Genomic DNA, 17875 nt, shown 5'->3' with positions numbered 1-17875 from the left:
TAGTACAGCTTTCAAATGGCAGACAATCAATTATTTCATACATTTCTTCATACAATCAAAATTTAATGTGACGAACAAAAACAGATTTTGTTATTCCTATAGTCTGTTGATTCGTCTTGTTGCACAGAACCTTCCCAATGAATTTCACAGGCTTGCTCCATCCGAAAAAGAGTAGACAACTCAATAATTAAATAAGCAACCAAAATGAATTTCGAATCAATAATTATTATGAACAAGTGAAAAGAAATTCGATCGTCGATAACTGTTATGAGCGACCGAAATGAACTTCTTCCATCGATAACTGCTTTGAGCAATCGAAACAGTTTTTCTTCATCGATAACAGTTATCGAGTAGGATCCAATTTTTTGGACACTAATAACTGTTACATATTTGTAACCAAAAAGTATAAAAATCGATATTTTCTAATAATTTTGATCCTCGGAATTTTTTCTTTATATTTCGTGTATATTGTCTTAAATTTCAGTAATAATCAACTTTTTATTAATGACTTTTATCGTAGACAATTTTAGAACAACTGTTATTTTCGGTCCGAGCTTGAAACAAATACATAATGGTTAGTTAGTAGTATATTAAAGCGTAATAACAATTTAGAATCGTGTAGTTCGCATTTTCGGAGATTAATACGCCTTTCGTCTATTAATAAGTAAAAAAATTCATTCCGAGCCGTGTTTCCGATCGATTTTAAATTCGGGAGCGATTGATCGTACGCCGACAAGCTCGTTACGAGTGCAAAAATCCATTATTAATGGAAACTTCGGTCGTGTATGAGATCGGAAACAAAAAAAAAATGAACAAAAACAACAACAACAACCGGAAAGCGCATTGACGTATGAAATTCGTTCGCGTGACAGATGCGCGCGGACCCGCCGTGAACCAACGTCAACAGGAAACGGTCCATAAAATGCCCCATAGGATATTAAAAAATAATAAACGTTTTTATTAATTTCCTACCGGCACGCTCGCCCGAGCCGAGTAATATTAATAATGACGCGGTTGTCAAGCGCAGACACGCTTGTTGAACGCGTTTCGAAAATTTGTTGATATTCTGTAAAGTATCTCGCTCGATAATGTGCACGATTATAAATCGGACTTTCTGTTTTTGTTTCTCTGGCCCCGATATAAATGTACTGAACAGCACGTACGCTCTGTTCGAGTACATATTTCTATATCTGACAGGAATGTAATTGCGCGTACGAATTATTCAAACGTATTATAAGTACGAGTTATGCAAATGGAAGTGTTTGACGACCAATTTATAGAAACTGCACTCCAATCGGAAGTTGTTTATTTCATCAAAGCTTTTGTTTCGGTGCACATCAAATGGAAAACTCGTTAAACTTTATCGAATCCCCCACTACACCGCCAGTATTAACATAAATAAAACTCTTTTTAATAGTGAAGACTAGAATGATTTTATCTGAGGGATTATTTTTTATTATTAAACGCCCGAAACACGCATTGTTATAACTGAATTGAAATTGAATAGATGAAATTCAGTTGTTGAAAAATTGAAAAATTGAAAATATCAATATATGATTTCTTCTCTATTAAAATCATTAAGGGAAGAAATGACATTCGATTTAGTTTCTACTTAATTATTACTTTAGTTTCTAAATTATCCACAGTGTAATTAAAACTGTTCCTTGTGCTAGAAGAATCTCAGGAATTTATAAAGTCCATTACTCTGTTTATGCATACTTAATGCAAACAACAAAGAATTATTGGAAAGTGACTCCCACTATTTCGAGTTTTATTCGAAGGTGCTTAAGACGCTGCAAACATGCCTTTTTTATGTATTCACGCGGTGAAATGATCCCCTCCGGTTTTGATTTTCGAGCGTCCTCGGTTGGAGTGTTCAACCCCCTAAGCGAGCAACGTCTTCGGCTCAATATTACCCCTAATCCTCTTCCCCGGAAAAAAATACAAGCTTCAAGGGAATTCTTGATTTCTATAAAATATGTATGAATGTTCAAGCATTTATTTAGACAATCTTTCCATTTATAGTATATTTATATAAATTGTGTAGCTTATAACATGTCATAAAAGTGGTATTAAAGCTTTATTTTATTGTATTGCGATTTATCCGAAGGAACAGTCCATTCAGACATAATTAGGCTGCGGATCTTCATTGCAAAATAAACAATTTTCGCGTCGATTCCAAGACACAGAAGCTAAATAAAAATATCTTTCCTCTTTTAATTATTTCATTAAGCTGAAACTAATACGATGATGTTTCTAAATTTTTTTAATATGTCCGCTGCTTTAAATTCTATGCACCATTTTTTGTTATATAAAATCCGCAGTCTAGACATAATATAATAATTTTACGCGATAATTTGGCACTTTCAATCGAAGAATTGGCGATGATAAATACAATAACAGAAGCCATGCAATCGCATCCCTGTGACGAAGAACGATCGGTCACAATATTGAGAATCCGAGCCGAGTTTACCCTACTGCCAAAGAGCATATTAACGCGTCAGATCGTTAGGGTTCCGCGTCGTGTCAAGCGCACACGCCCGCCAAATGAAAATACGAAAACAATTTCGGCGAATTAATCGCCAGCAGATCCGTGTAATTTTCTCGCCTATGATATATTCGTTTAATTTATCATCTATAATTTGCTCCGCGAATCCAATTTGTGAACTTCGTTTCAACAAATCTCCAGTTGTTAAACTCTCGAAGAAAAATATTAAGGCGATAGACTCGTTTCCAGATTTGCTCATTTCTCGATAATACAAAGATGGGATTTTTCAGTAGTCAAAAACGCTAGATGAAAGATCGATCTAGGGCGCTATCGACCTCGAAAATTCTATAATTACGTTTATGAGGCGCAATTTGCATAATTCGGCAGCATGCAGCTATGAAAATAGCTGCAGTTACTCGATTTAATATTCGGAAGCTCTAGAAAAGACGATAACATTTTTTTCAAAAATAGCAATTGATCGGAATTGTAGAAAAAATACTAAAAGTTGCATTTTACAACTTTTTTATGTCTCACAGATCTACAAAACGTATTTTCCAATTTTAAATATAGACCCACATAAAAAAGTTGTAAAATGCAACTTTTAGTATTTTTTCCACAATTCCGATCAATTGCAATTTTTGAAAAAATTTCTTTCCACATCCTGTAGTAAACTAGTTGCTCTAGCTTCCCAAAAAAGTTCAAATCGTATAGTACAATATTAAAAAAGTTATCATCTTTTTTAGACCGTCTGAATATTAATTCGAGTCACTGTACATGCGCAGCTGTATGCTTCCAAATAATTCAAATTACGCCTCGTAAACGAAAAAATAGAACTTTTGAGGGCAATAGCGTCCTAGATCGATCTTTTATCTAGTGTCTTTGACTACAGAAAACCCCAATTTTTGCATTATCGAGAAATGAGAACGCGTATCCCGCAGCAAAACGAGTCTACTCCCTTAATAAAGAAGAGTAAACGATGCTATGTATTAGCTATGCATCATAAAATGAAATTTTCCTCGATACAAATCTGTTGTGAAGAACACAAGAAAATGCCCGGTTTCGTTAAAATTCTGGTCGTGTGTTTCAGGTGAAAATTTGGTTCCAAAATCGGCGAATGAAGTGGAGAAATAGCAAGGAGCGAGAATTGCTAGCAACCGGTGGTTCGCGGGAGCAAACGCTGCCAAACAAGAACAACCCTAACCCAGATTTGAGCGACGCCGACGGAGACAGGCCTAGAATGGATTTGAGCGACGTCAGTCCTCTGACGAGTCCTCAGCAACCGGAAGAACAAACGGAGAACGAGGAAGACGAGGAGATCAACGTCACGTGATAAGATACCGCGTAACATCCGACCGGGAACGTGTTCATCGTTCGACGAACGAGGATCAAGAGGTTCGAGATTGAGGGATTCAGAAACGGTGATCGAGGTGCACCGGAGGAAACCAATGTAACGAAGCTTCACCTCTCTAGACCCTAACCGGAAGATCCTATTGTGTCTACTCGATGGAAGAATCGCGACAGATTCGAGATTCGTCTGCGCACTAGCCAGGCAAATTTTGAGTTGGTACACAGGAAGCTGCCGTTCTAAACTGTAACGTTTCAAGCAAACCAAATGTTCTTCGTCGGTTTTAACACTGTCGTCGATTTTTATATGCAACAATGTGGAAAAAGTTAGCAAACTTCCTTTGACACACATGTGCCAATTATTGTAATTTATATTTATATAATTTATACATTATTTTCTCCTTCAACACAAGCAAATAGCACTACTGTTATTTTGTAGTTTATTCGTGTGGCTATATCTGTGGTTGTTAGAAAAACGTCGCATGCTTTGCCATAGGATATCGGTTCAATTGCATTATGTTTTTAAGCCTTTCGAATTTATTTTCATGACTTTCTTCTGATCAAGACGTAAATCCTATCCTATAAATCTCAATTAATGCATAAACTGAAATTTTTTGGCAACCACAGATACATATATCGTCATGAGACAGCGGATCTTTATGCAAAATAATAACTTCCTGCTCGAATTGTAACAAACTGGAGTGAAATGGCAATTTATTTTCATTCTTAATATGTTTAATAGATTAAAAATAATATGACAGTCTTATTAAATCTTTCTAATGTTTCTACTGTTTTAAATTATACCTACTCGTTTTTGTTATAAACGCATAAAGTCGGCTGTCTAATCATCATCTTCGTCTATTTTAGTAAAATAATCACCATTAATTTTCATATCTAGTTTGCTTGGAAGATTCCCAAAAACTTTTTTTATACATTAACACTATTGTTTTTGTTGTACTTCTTTCAAAGTAGTCGTACATCATCAACGTTTCGAACAATTCTGAAAAACCTACAAGAAGAGAAGTGAAAAGCTCATATCCTCTTATACTTTTGTGGTTTTTTGTTAAGTTTTTAGAACATGTGTTTCAATAATTTAATAAATAACATCTTTAATATGAACAAAGGGGTTTGGTTTGCATTGTTGCGATCGACAGTTTCATATGCACCAACGCGATAGAATAACGCGAGATTAAGTTAATCGTAATTGTGAATTCGAAGTTGCTGAAGAATATTAGGCATTCATTTCGAACCTGATAAATAGGAGAAGTGAAATGGTTGCCTACGTGCATCCTGGGATTGTTTATTTGTTTCTTTCCTCACGATGATTGGACTGTGAATTTTGTGCATTTATAGAGATATGCTATAAGAATTCTTATACAGCACTCAAGTAAAAATAAGATTAATTGAACAAGAATGTATGTATTTGTCTAATTTCAAACGTTGAAATTTATTCTTGAAAATGTTAAGTGTAAATGTCTGCTTTTCTCGTCATCCGTATTGCGAATATTTATGCAAATGACAATATTTGCTGTCCGTTTTGTGCAAATCATAAATTAATTCGAAGTTTGTGGATTCTCTACGATTGTAATTATATTTAAGAGTGCAGGACGAGATTACATAAAATCTGTCTAATTCGGTGTTAACATTGTGTTTTTATGAATATGTTTCTAAAGATTTGAAGGTGCATAAACATTCATAACCTTCTAATAAGTATAAAATGCCAGAAAATCTTTAATTTAGTACACAAGCGAAACGATTTATACGAAATTGAATTTCTATGGGGTCTCAGAGATATCCTAGGTCCCAGGGTATTGTTTCTGTGAGTGCATAAAACCAACAGCCCAATCATTCCGTTACAAACAAGGTATTTCCGGCAACATGGATCATTTCTGACAGGCAAATTCTATATATTATAATAACGAAAAGAATTCTCGTAGCAGCGCAGGTTATCTTCTTATTTTAATATGTAGAATGAATGATCCAAGAATGCCCGAGATTTTAAGGAACACTTTGTACATATTTGTTTGATCGTACTGCATTCGATTCCTGTATATACGAAGGTGGATCTCATAGGAACATAAATTAAAATACGCAAAAAGAAAAATGATAAAAAAAAAAGAATATGAAAAGACCTTGGCACGCGTTCGTCAATATACGGCGCGAGAAAGCTTCATTGCGTGAAAAGTAATCGCTTTGGACAATGGGAAACCGTAGCTTTTATTTTATTGACTTCGATGGCGGTCATTGTGATTTTTCTACGTTACCATCGACAATATAATAAATATAGAAGGTAATCCGTACGGACGAGAGAAAAGTTTGCTCGTATATTTATAAGTAATTTGAATGCGAATTCAATTTCGTTTGGAACAGATTCAAGATTTCTATGTATGTATATGTACTTGTACATGTACAATCGTGAGCGCACCACGTTCGGATCACGGAGCCAATGTTTACACGTCTACCATGAATACTTTCACCCAATGGAATTTCAAACTAAATTGGAAAAAATGTATTATATTGTAATTAGAAGTGGATGTAAGTTCGCGACTTTTTTCTGTAAGGTATCATATAGGTTGTACTAGACCTAACATTACAATTCCTAAGATATGTACCTAAGATCTAGTTGTAACGCCATTCGGCATCGGGAAAGCAAATGTAATTATTCATTGTGATGCACTATAATCTGTGTAATATATTGCAATAAAACTGTCTATGCCAATTATTCCATATTTCTTCCTCGTGTATAAATATATATCATATAACTCAAAACACACACACACACATTACAATATGATCTCGAAATCTCCTACAATCCTGAATACCAGAGTTGGGCATTAATCGATTAAAATTTTAATCATGATTGATTGATGTATACGATTAAAAAAAGAAATTGTCGAAAAATCGACGATTGATTCAATCGATTGATGAAGTTAATCGTCAATCGTTGATTAAATGAAGAAATCGTCGAAAAATTGGCGATTGATTCAATCGATTGATTTAATCGTCTCAATCGTTGATTAGAAAAAGGAATCATCGAAAAATCGGATGATTTAATCAATTGTTGAAGTTAATCGCCTCACGGTCTATCCATAAATTGTAATAAGGAGGGAGAGGGGGGATCTATTATTCGATTGACGATTAATAATCGTTAATCGCAATTAACGATTGAAGTAGAAAGTCGTTTTAATCGCTGATTAAATTTTTGCCCAACTCTGCTGAATACATATATGTTTGTCATAAATAGACAGGGGATTTTATGCATTTTTTTTATAACAAAAATGAGTAGGTGTAACTTAAAACAGTAAAAACATTGGAAGAATTTGAAAATACCGTTATATTGCTTTCAACCTATTAACCATATTTCTATTTGACGGCAGTTTGTTGCAATTCAGGTAGAAAATTCTTATTTAGCGTAACGATCCGCTGTCTAGTAATAAACTTCCATTTTCCAGATTTTATTTGCATTTTGAAATCGATTAGAAATAACTACTTCAAACCCAATCATTTTTTCCCTAAGTACCGAACGGATTTATCGATTTTTCTACATTATTATTCTAAAGTTTTATAAGCTTCAATGCAACATCCGAAAACATGAAAAATGTCTACGGGAAAGCATTGAGAATTTATTCCTACCGATATAATAAATCAAAGCATTTGCCCCTTGTGCGAGATTATCACCACTTCACAAAATAAGAAATAATGCTAATGTACTATTAAGATACTGTTCTTTAGGTTTTGCCGGAGTTTAAATTAACATCTAGAAACATTCTAAGGGACTAGTATTCCCGTAAGAATTTTTAATTTTAAACTGGTCTTACTGTAGAATGGGGATAAGGTAATAGATTATCATAGTATTATAATAAGCAAAAAACAATAAAATGTCAAAGTCTTTGTATTTCTGATCCGCATTAGTCGCACGAAAATAATCATTTTCCGCACGCACGTTCCAGGCAAGATATTACAAGTTTACATCTCAAGGGCACTTAACACATAAACAACATTCAGAAATTAGAGTAAATGATATGTTTGTTGGCTGATTCGTTTTCCTATTCGTGTGCTATCAATTACAAATATTGTATGTACGTATAAACAGAAGGTAAACATCACCTTCTCACTTTCATTAGTTTAAAGCTGAAACTTTCGATAAGGATATCAGTAGTCCCTTGATTCGTACGTTCCTGTGTGTCGTTCTCGGTCATAAACGCCCTATGTGTGATCGATCATGCAGCTTGTAAGGTCCAATCGGAGTCGTTGGTAAAATTTTGCAGTGGGCATGCTAAAATTCATATACGCGAAACACGTATACACGGAAGGCTGTCTAGAATGCAGTCAGGCGGAATTCAAATACATATTTTGAGCATAACCGACGATCGCCTTGGAGATCACTGTCATCCGTTTTGCTTCTCGTGAACACCGTTTTCTTGCGGCTTCAGTGGTTTTATCACGTCCACGTCGTTCAATTGCTCTATGTCTAATTGCTGCTTTTTCTCCTTTTTCGAAGGTTTTCTACAACAACAGATTCATCGTGAAATTCGTGACAACAATTGGGATAACAATATGAAAAACGTAATCATTTCTTTCAAAAACGTACTTTCCAAACAATTCGCCATCCTGTATAGACTCTGGAAGTTTCTTGTTCAGGGTCTCCGGAAGGAGCAATGACATAACGCCACCGGTTAGTACGCACGACCCAAAAATAACGAATGGAAGCGGCATCCAAATATTAGACTGTAAACAGAGCAGTGGATATTCGAATCATTTGTACATGTTCATAATAACATTGTGCAACAAATTTTAAAAGTTTTACGTTACTAATTCGCATCGATTCCCTGAAAATCGTTTTTTCTTCGTCATTCTTAGTTTTTGAGAGATTGATCAAGTTCGTATTTATCGTACAAAATCTAGAAACATCATCTATTGGTTGTTGGAATGTAAAATATGCTGTAGACAGTGTATAACTAGTGCAGTCGACCGTGTCCTACAAATACCTTTATCATTGAAATATGAAAGCATAGAATTATTTACCAGGTGAATGACATATGGAGCAATTACACCACCGATTCGAGCGAAAGTTGAACAGGCTCCGAGACCGTGGTTCCGAATGACTGTAGGAAATTGTTCGGCAGTAAAAATATAAATAGCACCGTAGGACGACGTGATGGTGAGTTTCCCGATCATGGCGAGGCACACAACGAGCCACTGGGTATCTAAAGAAACAAGCATTCTCACAAATAGGATTCGCACAACAAAAGTCGAGAGAAATGTAACAAATTTTTTTGTCTTCAACTAACCAGCAGGTACAAACAAGATACCGAGTAGCGCCACTCCGGATATTAACATGCAGCCGCACAAGATAATCTTCCTGCCCCAACGGTTCAGGGTAAAAATTAGAAACGTGTACGCAGGTATTTCCACTAACCCAGAAATGAGGAAATTAATATAGACGTTGCCACTGAGGTTGGTTACATGCCAGGAGAGCCCGTAGTAGGTACCGCTATTTACAAGCCTGGAAAGCGATTCCAGATAATAACAAATTAACAGTTGATGATGACCAGGACATTTTGGAAGATTCATTGAAATTGATGGCCTATTCTTATTGGACGTGTAGCATACTACATATACAAACATATACATATACAAATTATACAAATACATATAGTATGCATGACTGACTAACATAGAATGAGTATGATTATTCCTTTCACTGCTCAACTACACACGATTGTACATTTTCTCTTTCCATTCTCCAATACATGAAAAATGCGACATAAAAAAACAGCGGAAGAATATACAGAGCGAAGCATTTCAAACAGGCCACCTGAATAACTCGGAAACTTCCTTAGTTTCGAGGGTGGCATATTCTCATGTTAACCCTTTGCACTCGGACCTATCTTAACTGAGAAATTAAACATTTCTTTCGACCTAGAATAATTCCATTCTGTATTAATTCTTTTCTTTGTATGAACATGAAATTGATATAATACCTCACACAGTACTTAAGTGTTTAGTAATTGATTAGATGCTAACATATTTAGTAATGTAAGCAATATTTTGAATAATGGTACAGCAATTTTTAGTGGCGCCTCAGAGTCGCCACTCGAGTGCAAAGGGTTAATAGTTTTTTTTTAGGTCGACGCGTACAGGACATACGAAGGTCAACTCCGTTTGTTTTTTAGTGGAATTTAATATTTTCCATGTAGTATCTAATGCATTTAAAAAAACGGAGTTGGCCTTCACACGTCCTCTACGAGTCCGTCTGCAAAAAACTATTAACACGAGATTTGCCACCCTCGAAACCAAGCAAGTTGCATTCGACATATATTTTTTATCATAGCAACCGAGCTATTCAGGTGGCCTGTTTTAAATGCCTCAGCCTGTATAGTAAAGACAGCATCCTTTGCTGATCTTGGGAGATGAACTTCATTGATCACAAGTGTAAATGGTTTCGGGAAAGTGCAAAAGGGACTTTACCAATTGAAGAACAGTAAAACGCTTTTCCGCCTCAAATTTGGATATCGGAACAGATCGAACAGCGACGGTTTCTTATAATCTGGTGCGCTGTCTTCGCAGCTGTTAAGAAGTGTGTCCAGCGCCTCGCTTGGCATCTCCACTCCGTTTTCTAAAGAGGCACGCTGGAGAATATCCTTTGCTTCCTGTACACGACCTGTGGTTAACAGCCAACGCGCAGATTCAGGGATGAACCTAAAACAAGATCGTTATAATCAGCAAACAGTTGGCTAAGAGAATATGGTAATAGAAAGATAATGTTTTTCTTACCACCAATAAAGAAGGAACACGATACTTGGCACGGTGATGGCAATTTGCAACATTCTCCAGTCCCTTATGACGTACGCGAATCCATCAAGGAGTATGTATCCAGTTGTGAAGAACAATTGACAACCAACTCCAGCTACCAAACGCTTCCTTGGGCCCACCATTTCCAAGGCTAAAATTAACATTGTCTGTCTATTATAGCGTCCTCGTAATAGTGAAACGATATTTAAAAAAGCTATAGAATCTTCTGTTACGTCAATCCATTTCACGAGTAGCGTCGTTTCCGGAATGAATTTCACGGTGGAAAGAATTAGTGTCTACAGTTGCATGTTATCTTGAAACTCTATGTTTGAGAAACGACTGTTTGTTTAATTAATTAACATTCGCACAGCCATTGGTGGATCTTTTTAGACCCAGACGTGTTTATATACTGATATTTATTTTGTAATATAGTATATTACAGCACTATTTTTAAAAAGTCTACGTCAAAAACATTCATAAAACATCGAGTTTTTCATAAATCCTCACCACAATTTATACATTCTACATTTGTTGTTTTCCTTGAATGCACTTTGCGTATAAACAGTGTACAGTTGTCACATTTTTGAAAATCATTAGTGTCTTTTCAAGAATGGGGGAATGGACAATGTTATCGGATGATGAATGGGAAATCTTCATAGGGATACAAACAGTTGCGTTATTGTTAAAAATCATAGCAAAACGTAGACAGCGAGACTGTGATTTCTGGATCTAGAAAGACTCGCCGACGGTCGTGCTAGTGTTCGAGTACAAGGAGAAACGACACGCTGCATGAAAAGACTGATTGCGTAGAACTATTTACCAATGACATAGGCGACTAGAAAGACCCCACTGGTGGTCGAGCCGACTATTAACCTGAAGATAACGTAGGATATAAACTCGGGTGCAACTGCGACTAGTATACCGCCGACCAGCTGTATGACTAAAGACAGGAAGAAAATTGGTCTACGCCCATAATTATCGGACAAACCACCGAAAATCATCGAGCCAAGCATGACTCCTACCATGAACAAAGAATCCCCCGTAGCACTCAACCATGCCCTGTCGCAAACTAAGTTCCACTGAAAAGAAGCAACACAAACAAACGGTTACATTAAAGCACAATCTCCTCGTCATTTTTTCCTCATACCCAGTAAGCGAAATGCTCGATTTTGGACAGAGCCGGCATCTGCTGGCAGGGTGTGCCGACACAACCTGACGGCAGAATGCTGGCAGCTCGGTCCGGAATTCTGCCTTCGTTTAAGAGGGCAGCACGGTCGCCTATATAACGGCATTCGCCACATTAGTGCGACCGTGCTGCCCTCTTAAACGAAGGCAGAATTCCGGAACGAGCTTCCAGCACTCTGCCGTCAGCTTCTGGGCAGACCCTGCCAGCAGAATGCCATACATCTGCGCCACAATAAGTATCGGCAGGGTACGCTGTCCAAAATCGAGCAGATTCCGAGCATTCTCTGCTTCGAGCGCGTTCTGACAGCATAATGCTCGCCATCTGCTGGCATCGTACGATTGCAGGCTGTGCTCGATATCTGCTCGAGGCCAGGCCTGGCTGACTGGGTAGTTATGGCATAGCTACACTAGTGCTTCGTAAAAAGCTGAAGGGGTATCAAACAGTATCTCGGTGCATTTGCTATTTAGTTATAGTCATAATCAACAAGGGTCAAGGAAAGCAAATTAATGTTCTCAACTCACTTGCTTATCATGTGTATCTCTAGCGTGGAGGTAACAACGAACAAGTTTCGACTATTGAGCCATACATTTCTCTTAATATGTACACAGTTGTGGCACAGTGTAATGAATCAGGACTTGATTAACAGATTAGTAATGAGTTGGATACATAGAAAAACTGAAATTAGTGTATACCTCAGAAGTGGTGGTACTTTTGTACATGCTTGTGTTGTAGACATATCCCTCGCATTTCTGCAGACCCTGAGTGTTCAGACCATACGGGGAGAAGGGTTTTTGGATTGGGCCATCGCCGGTATCGACGTACCTGTCGATCGTAGTTTCATTAAAAATACTATGAACGTCGAGTCTATAACACTGTGACCAATCCTTGAACTCGGTGTCCCATGGATAGCTTTCGTTTATCACATTTTGGGGTAACAAGTATGTGGCGTTGTCGGCGCTCTCATCCGGCAGCAAGCATCTAAAAGAAAATAGTTCCTTCTTTAATATACCACACTATGCAATGCGTATTTTTAACTCCTTACATTCGGCTTTAAATTTTCAGCTATTGTGATAATTACAAATTTTTTTTACGTAAATAGTCATTTCCGTAAATAATAAAAAAACAAACACTTCCGAGTCGCTAATAGACGATCCGAGTAAAATTTCTGAGTGCAAAGAGTTAAATATAAATTCTTTTCATTTCACTTCATCATGTATGCTTAGATAATGAAATTTACGAGCAAGTAAATATTACAGCTTCGAAAGGATTTTGAGATCAAAGACGAAGATAAAAACTGTTATGCTATTAATAAACCGTATTGATAAAACATCGAAATTATTTTACATCAGAGAGTTCGCAAGATCATATCCTAATTAGTCAGTAAATTCTATTTATAAATTCGCGTCGGGATTATGTATTCGGAATAAGAACTCTCTCAAACTCGGACCTTGGGAAGCGGAAACAAAAAATTTGCAGACCTGTAAAAATGTTAATACAGGTAATTAACGTGCTTCGCCGTGCAAAATATTTTCAGTTCGGCCCACACGGTGAATCATTCGGTAGAGGTGTGTTCTATTACCAGCACACGCTTCGACATCTTCAAAAAAGATCCGTCTATTGTTTTCACTCATTCATTGAATTGCTTCCTCTCTTTTTTATCGTTTTTTATTGTTAAAACCGGCATGTTTCTAATGTAAATATATAAAACCGTATTTTGTTTATTGGTACTATAATTATAAAACCGCGTGACCATAATTTTCGAAAATTCCATTCGTTTAACCCTTTGTCTGCGAACTAGTCTCTCAAAATTGAAAACAGACGAATGTTACTTTTATGAGACGAGTTGTTACTTTTCTTGAGGAGGGACCTTGCTAAATCAACGAATGAGCTTGCAAACCGGTTGAAGAGAGGCAAAGTTACTTAAAGATTAAACCAATGGGGCAAGATGACAAATTTGTTTAAATAAAAAATCCGCAGAACGTTCTAATAAATGATCGAGAAAGATAAACGTGATCGTGGCAGCTACCTGCTGTCCATCTTCGCGCTGAGGAAGACGCCGGCCATCTTGTGGAACGCGCAGGATATCGCCGGAAGACAGAGCAGAAGATAAATTCTGCGTTGGTACTGGCCAAACTCGCCCATTCGCAGGATAACGTCATCGTACGCCATTTTTCCTTGATACCTCGAATCCTTCTCCGTTTACGTCTTCTGGTCCCCGTGGTCCGCTCGCTCGGGGATACGCAGATCAAGTGATTTCTTTCTTTCGACGAATCCGTCTCGATGGTGATAATTGTTTCGTGCCGCGAATAGGTCCTCGGACCTATCCTATCCTCGAACGATTGCAACCCTATCAGCGTCGAATCTGAGGAACCCCCTTCGTTCCTCTCGTCAATAAAAATATTCTCTCTATCTAGATCTCTATCTATTCCGATTCACCGAGTTACTCTCACGGCGAGTTGTACTTTTTAAAAAAATCAGATCCTTCGGTTTATGTCATGTTTGGCGAAATGAGAATAGTTTCAGTCTCGGGACTGCTCTTCGAAATGCAGCTTTTCTCAGTTCAACTCATTCAACACTCGGGTGCTCCTGGATCCAACTACCTTGGGAGAATCGCAATAGGCTTCGTCAAACAATTCCTTGGAGCTGATCGAGGGTTTAGATCTTGGGTTGTGTAGACTCGGATTCTGGTGTTGACGGATTTCTCGCGATCAGCCTGAAATTTAGAAAACTGGATTTAATCGAATGTCTCTCGGGTCGATCGAGTACTGCATTATCTCTCTAGTTGTCGCTTGAATTTGATTTTGAAAGCGATATGTCCAAGAGAATTCCTTTTAACACTAAAATTCCGGGATTGCAAAGGGTTAAAGGTAGCAAAACAGTGTTTTACGAACTTCACATTCGCGTGTATATCGTTTACCTTGAGCGCGAGTTTTATGACGCGACTTGGTCTTTAAATTTCATTTAACTGTGACTGCGTTTTTCCATGAGAAATCGACGAATCTTATTTACAGGACAGTGTTAATTTCTCCAAGGATAACGACGGATGTGTGTAAATTTCAGCTCGATGGTCAGACATTGTTCTTTTTTATTATTCTCCTACTTTTAGTGTAGTTTTTGAACTGTATAAAGTATAACAAAGCAGGAACTAATCTCTTGAATCATTTATTTCCTTTAGTAGAGTTTTAACAGTGAATAATAATTGCGTCGAGGAAATTCTGTCGTTAAAAGCATTATTTTCACGGTGAAAAACGACGATTATAAAAATCACTAACAGAACGTTTCCTCCAGACGCGTAGCAAGAAGTTCTCCTTTTCCGTGTCGAAGATCACCGGTACGGAATACATACATTTCATTGAATGGGGATATGCAACGCGTGTGTTACGCACCGCGACAAGTATTGCGACATTGCGCGTGTGTTATCGAATCATTAATAATGTAAATGAACTTGGCGCACACACGATCACTTTTACCCGTTCCGAAGAAACCGAATGGCGTCGTATATGGATGAGGTTCCGAGCGGAACGTTCTCCATTCGTGTTTCAGCAAACGGGACAAGAAAAAGTGAACGAGAAGTGTATTTTGTGGTCTTACGTTGGAACGATTAATATCTGCGATTTTTGAACCGGTGCCAACAAGAATCAAATTTAAAAAATACATTTGATGGTAATCAGCAAAATGAAACAGTTGTTGTATATTACAGTGGGTGAATAATTGTCGTCCAGTGCCGATCGAGTTAGTTGTATACCTCGATTGATTAAAATTGTATAACGACGGCTTATTTTTATGAGAAATTGACGCTCGTAGTACATACGTTGCAGGCTGTCCGCTGCCACAGTGTTTAGAAAGTTATAAATCTTTAAGTATGCCTGGCAACTCGACGTCTCACCGCTTTCTTAAAGAATAGAGATATTGTTCTTGGAAGTCTCTCTCTCTCTTCTGTCCAGCATTTTCAACCGTTACAGGAAATCAACAAATTTTACTCGAAGCTACTTTATTGAATTATGTTTGAAAAATAAATAATAATTGCGAACAGTTGTTGCTGAACGAATGAATACATTCCCTCCGCAAAACGATACCAATTCCAAAAGCGATTCGGAAATTTGTGTTTGAACTTTTAATTAATAAATAACAAAGATAGCGACGAAATTCATTTCCAGGACAGTGTACCAACGCAGTGCAGCTGTTACACAATTTCGTCTGTATTTCCTGAAGAAAGTACTCGCGGTTTTACAAGTTGAGAAACGGCTGGCAACGATCTATCGATCCTCTGATTCCGTTAGTCCGAACGATGTCAACGCTCGCAAAAGTTCTTAGTTAGCTACAGCCTTGAAGATCACTTTCGATTTCAACGTTTCACGTCTCGGAAATTTGGCCTTCATCAGCTTACCTCAATATTAATCCCGCTCAATATGTCCGGTGATTCAGAATATTCATAATTACACATGAAGCCTTACAATACTTCGCGCTATCTTTGTGCTACTAATATTATTTACCAGTGATGGAACGGAATAAGTTTCTTCCGACAGCGATGGTCTTCTGCGAGCGAGCGTATCGTGTAAGCGTTACCAAAATTAATTAACCAACTTTCCTCTAAACGATTCAAGGCCGCCGTAGTCTTGTGTCAATAACCCGCGTGTCATGTGTGCCCACGAACATTTTACGAAATTCGTTTCTCCACCGCAGACATTCATACATAATAATCCAGTGCCGTCGGAATTCCTACAGTTTATCTACTAGATCTCGAGCACAGCCGTACCAGCAAATACACAACAAGAGACGCATAAATTCTAGTACAAATAATTGAAAAAATTCTTAGGAAGAGTAAAGAACAATTCTGTTGTAGAAGAACATTATATACATTATGTATAATATATAATATTTTTCTGTTCAAGAGGTGATGCAGAAAAAAGGTCTCCTTTCATTTCAGAGTATCAAAATCTCTAAGAATCGCTTGCTCGAAACGCAAAAAAGTTAAAGACGAACAGCGTAACGAGTATATTTCTTATTTCTCTCACGATACACTGTTTCGTTTGTGCTTAAAGAATTATGGGACACCGTGTACAAGCATAATAACGCAGCTATTCTCTGAAGGGTCCACCCTGTATGATGTAAGTACAAATGATGTTTGCCGCGTCCCTCGTAAGCCGGCTACATACGATCGGTACGAATTATCTGGTGGGTGTATTTAATTGGCTCAGAGTGGTGTAGCGGAGTAGGGGAAGATCCGTAATCCGACGAGCTTATGTCGGATAGCGCTGTTGTAAATACTCGTAAATGCCACGTGGTATTGCCCGGTAGGTGCGTGTAACGCAATAAATAAATCGCGATCCAATGCGGCCACAAGTGGCTCGGCGATCGTGTAAACTTCATATAACAGTCAACATGCCCTCGAGAGTCGTGCATTGTAAATCTCCCGGGTTGTTCAGCAAGACAATTTACGGGAACACGATTCGAGCACATATGAATAGCTCGGTAATGCAACAGAAACAACCGAACCTCCTTAAAGATAATCGATTTATACATAATGAATGCTCGATTATTCTTGCCGATTACAGCCGCGCGACTTACGACTCTACCGGCAAGACTCAACGGAGAATGTGTTACACGATGCTTTAATGATCTTTGCCTCTTACATGCGGCCGGCATGTGGCCCTCCACGGGAGAATCATTAGTGAACGACGCTTTTTTACTTCGGGTTTCGAACCATTCAGTTACTCTTTATTCTTGTATTTCTGTTCTTGCGCTTTGATTTACTTTCGAGTGGCATGTTACTTGAATTCTTGGGTTTATTAACTTTACCATTGTCGCTTCACAGTTTAATTCGATCAACTGTTTCATTCGTGATCTCGTATTTTAACACATTAGTCGTGTATGACCAATTTTTTGACAAGCTCCAAATTCAATTTTTACTCCAATCTATTGAGCAAACCAAGTCTGAGTACAGTGTCTACGTAGGGTACAAGCAATCAAATTCCCTTTATTTTCACTGTCCTGTAATCTCTTCATAAATATGAAAATTTGTTTACATAAGACTAATCATAACTTAATAAAATTTTTCTAAC

The 17875-nt window shown here is 37.5% G+C and overlaps 2 protein-coding genes across 5 annotated transcripts in view; one reads left to right on the top strand and one right to left on the bottom strand.

Annotated features, from left to right (window-relative positions):
* LOC143208128 (uncharacterized) overlaps positions 1-6552 on the top strand; it is a 79366-nt gene extending 72814 nt beyond the window's left edge. Inside the window, exon 4 of the mRNA XM_076422228.1 lies at positions 3576-6552. Within this exon, the coding sequence (XP_076278343.1) occupies positions 3576-3818 (243 nt within the window). The 3' untranslated portion in view covers positions 3819-6552. The remainder of the gene's footprint in view (positions 1-3575) is intronic.
* A 1154-nt stretch (positions 6553-7706) lies between these two features.
* Positions 7707-17875, bottom strand: part of Orct (Organic cation transporter) — a 28218-nt gene continuing 18049 nt past the window's right edge. For all 4 annotated transcript variants that reach the window (XM_076422232.1, XM_076422230.1, XM_076422233.1 and 1 more), the window contains exons 2-10: positions 13840-14526; positions 12506-12791; positions 11448-11706; positions 10610-10778; positions 10304-10534; positions 9124-9338; positions 8858-9039; positions 8424-8560; positions 7707-8338 (exon numbers count right to left, since the gene is read on the bottom strand). In XM_076422232.1, the coding sequence (XP_076278347.1) occupies positions 8221-8338; positions 8424-8560; positions 8858-9039; positions 9124-9338; positions 10304-10534; positions 10610-10778; positions 11448-11706; positions 12506-12791; positions 13840-13982 (1740 nt within the window). In that variant the 5' untranslated portion in view covers positions 13983-14526 and the 3' untranslated portion in view covers positions 7707-8220. The remainder of the gene's footprint in view (positions 8339-8423; positions 8561-8857; positions 9040-9123; positions 9339-10303; positions 10535-10609; positions 10779-11447; positions 11707-12505; positions 12792-13839; positions 14527-17875) is intronic.

This window comes from Lasioglossum baleicum, chromosome 4, assembly GCF_051020765.1.
Source record: "Lasioglossum baleicum chromosome 4, iyLasBale1, whole genome shotgun sequence".
NCBI lineage: Eukaryota > Metazoa > Arthropoda > Insecta > Hymenoptera > Halictidae > Lasioglossum > Lasioglossum baleicum.
Note: the sequence above shows the minus strand (reverse complement) of the source record. Positions and strands in the feature narration are given on the sequence as shown.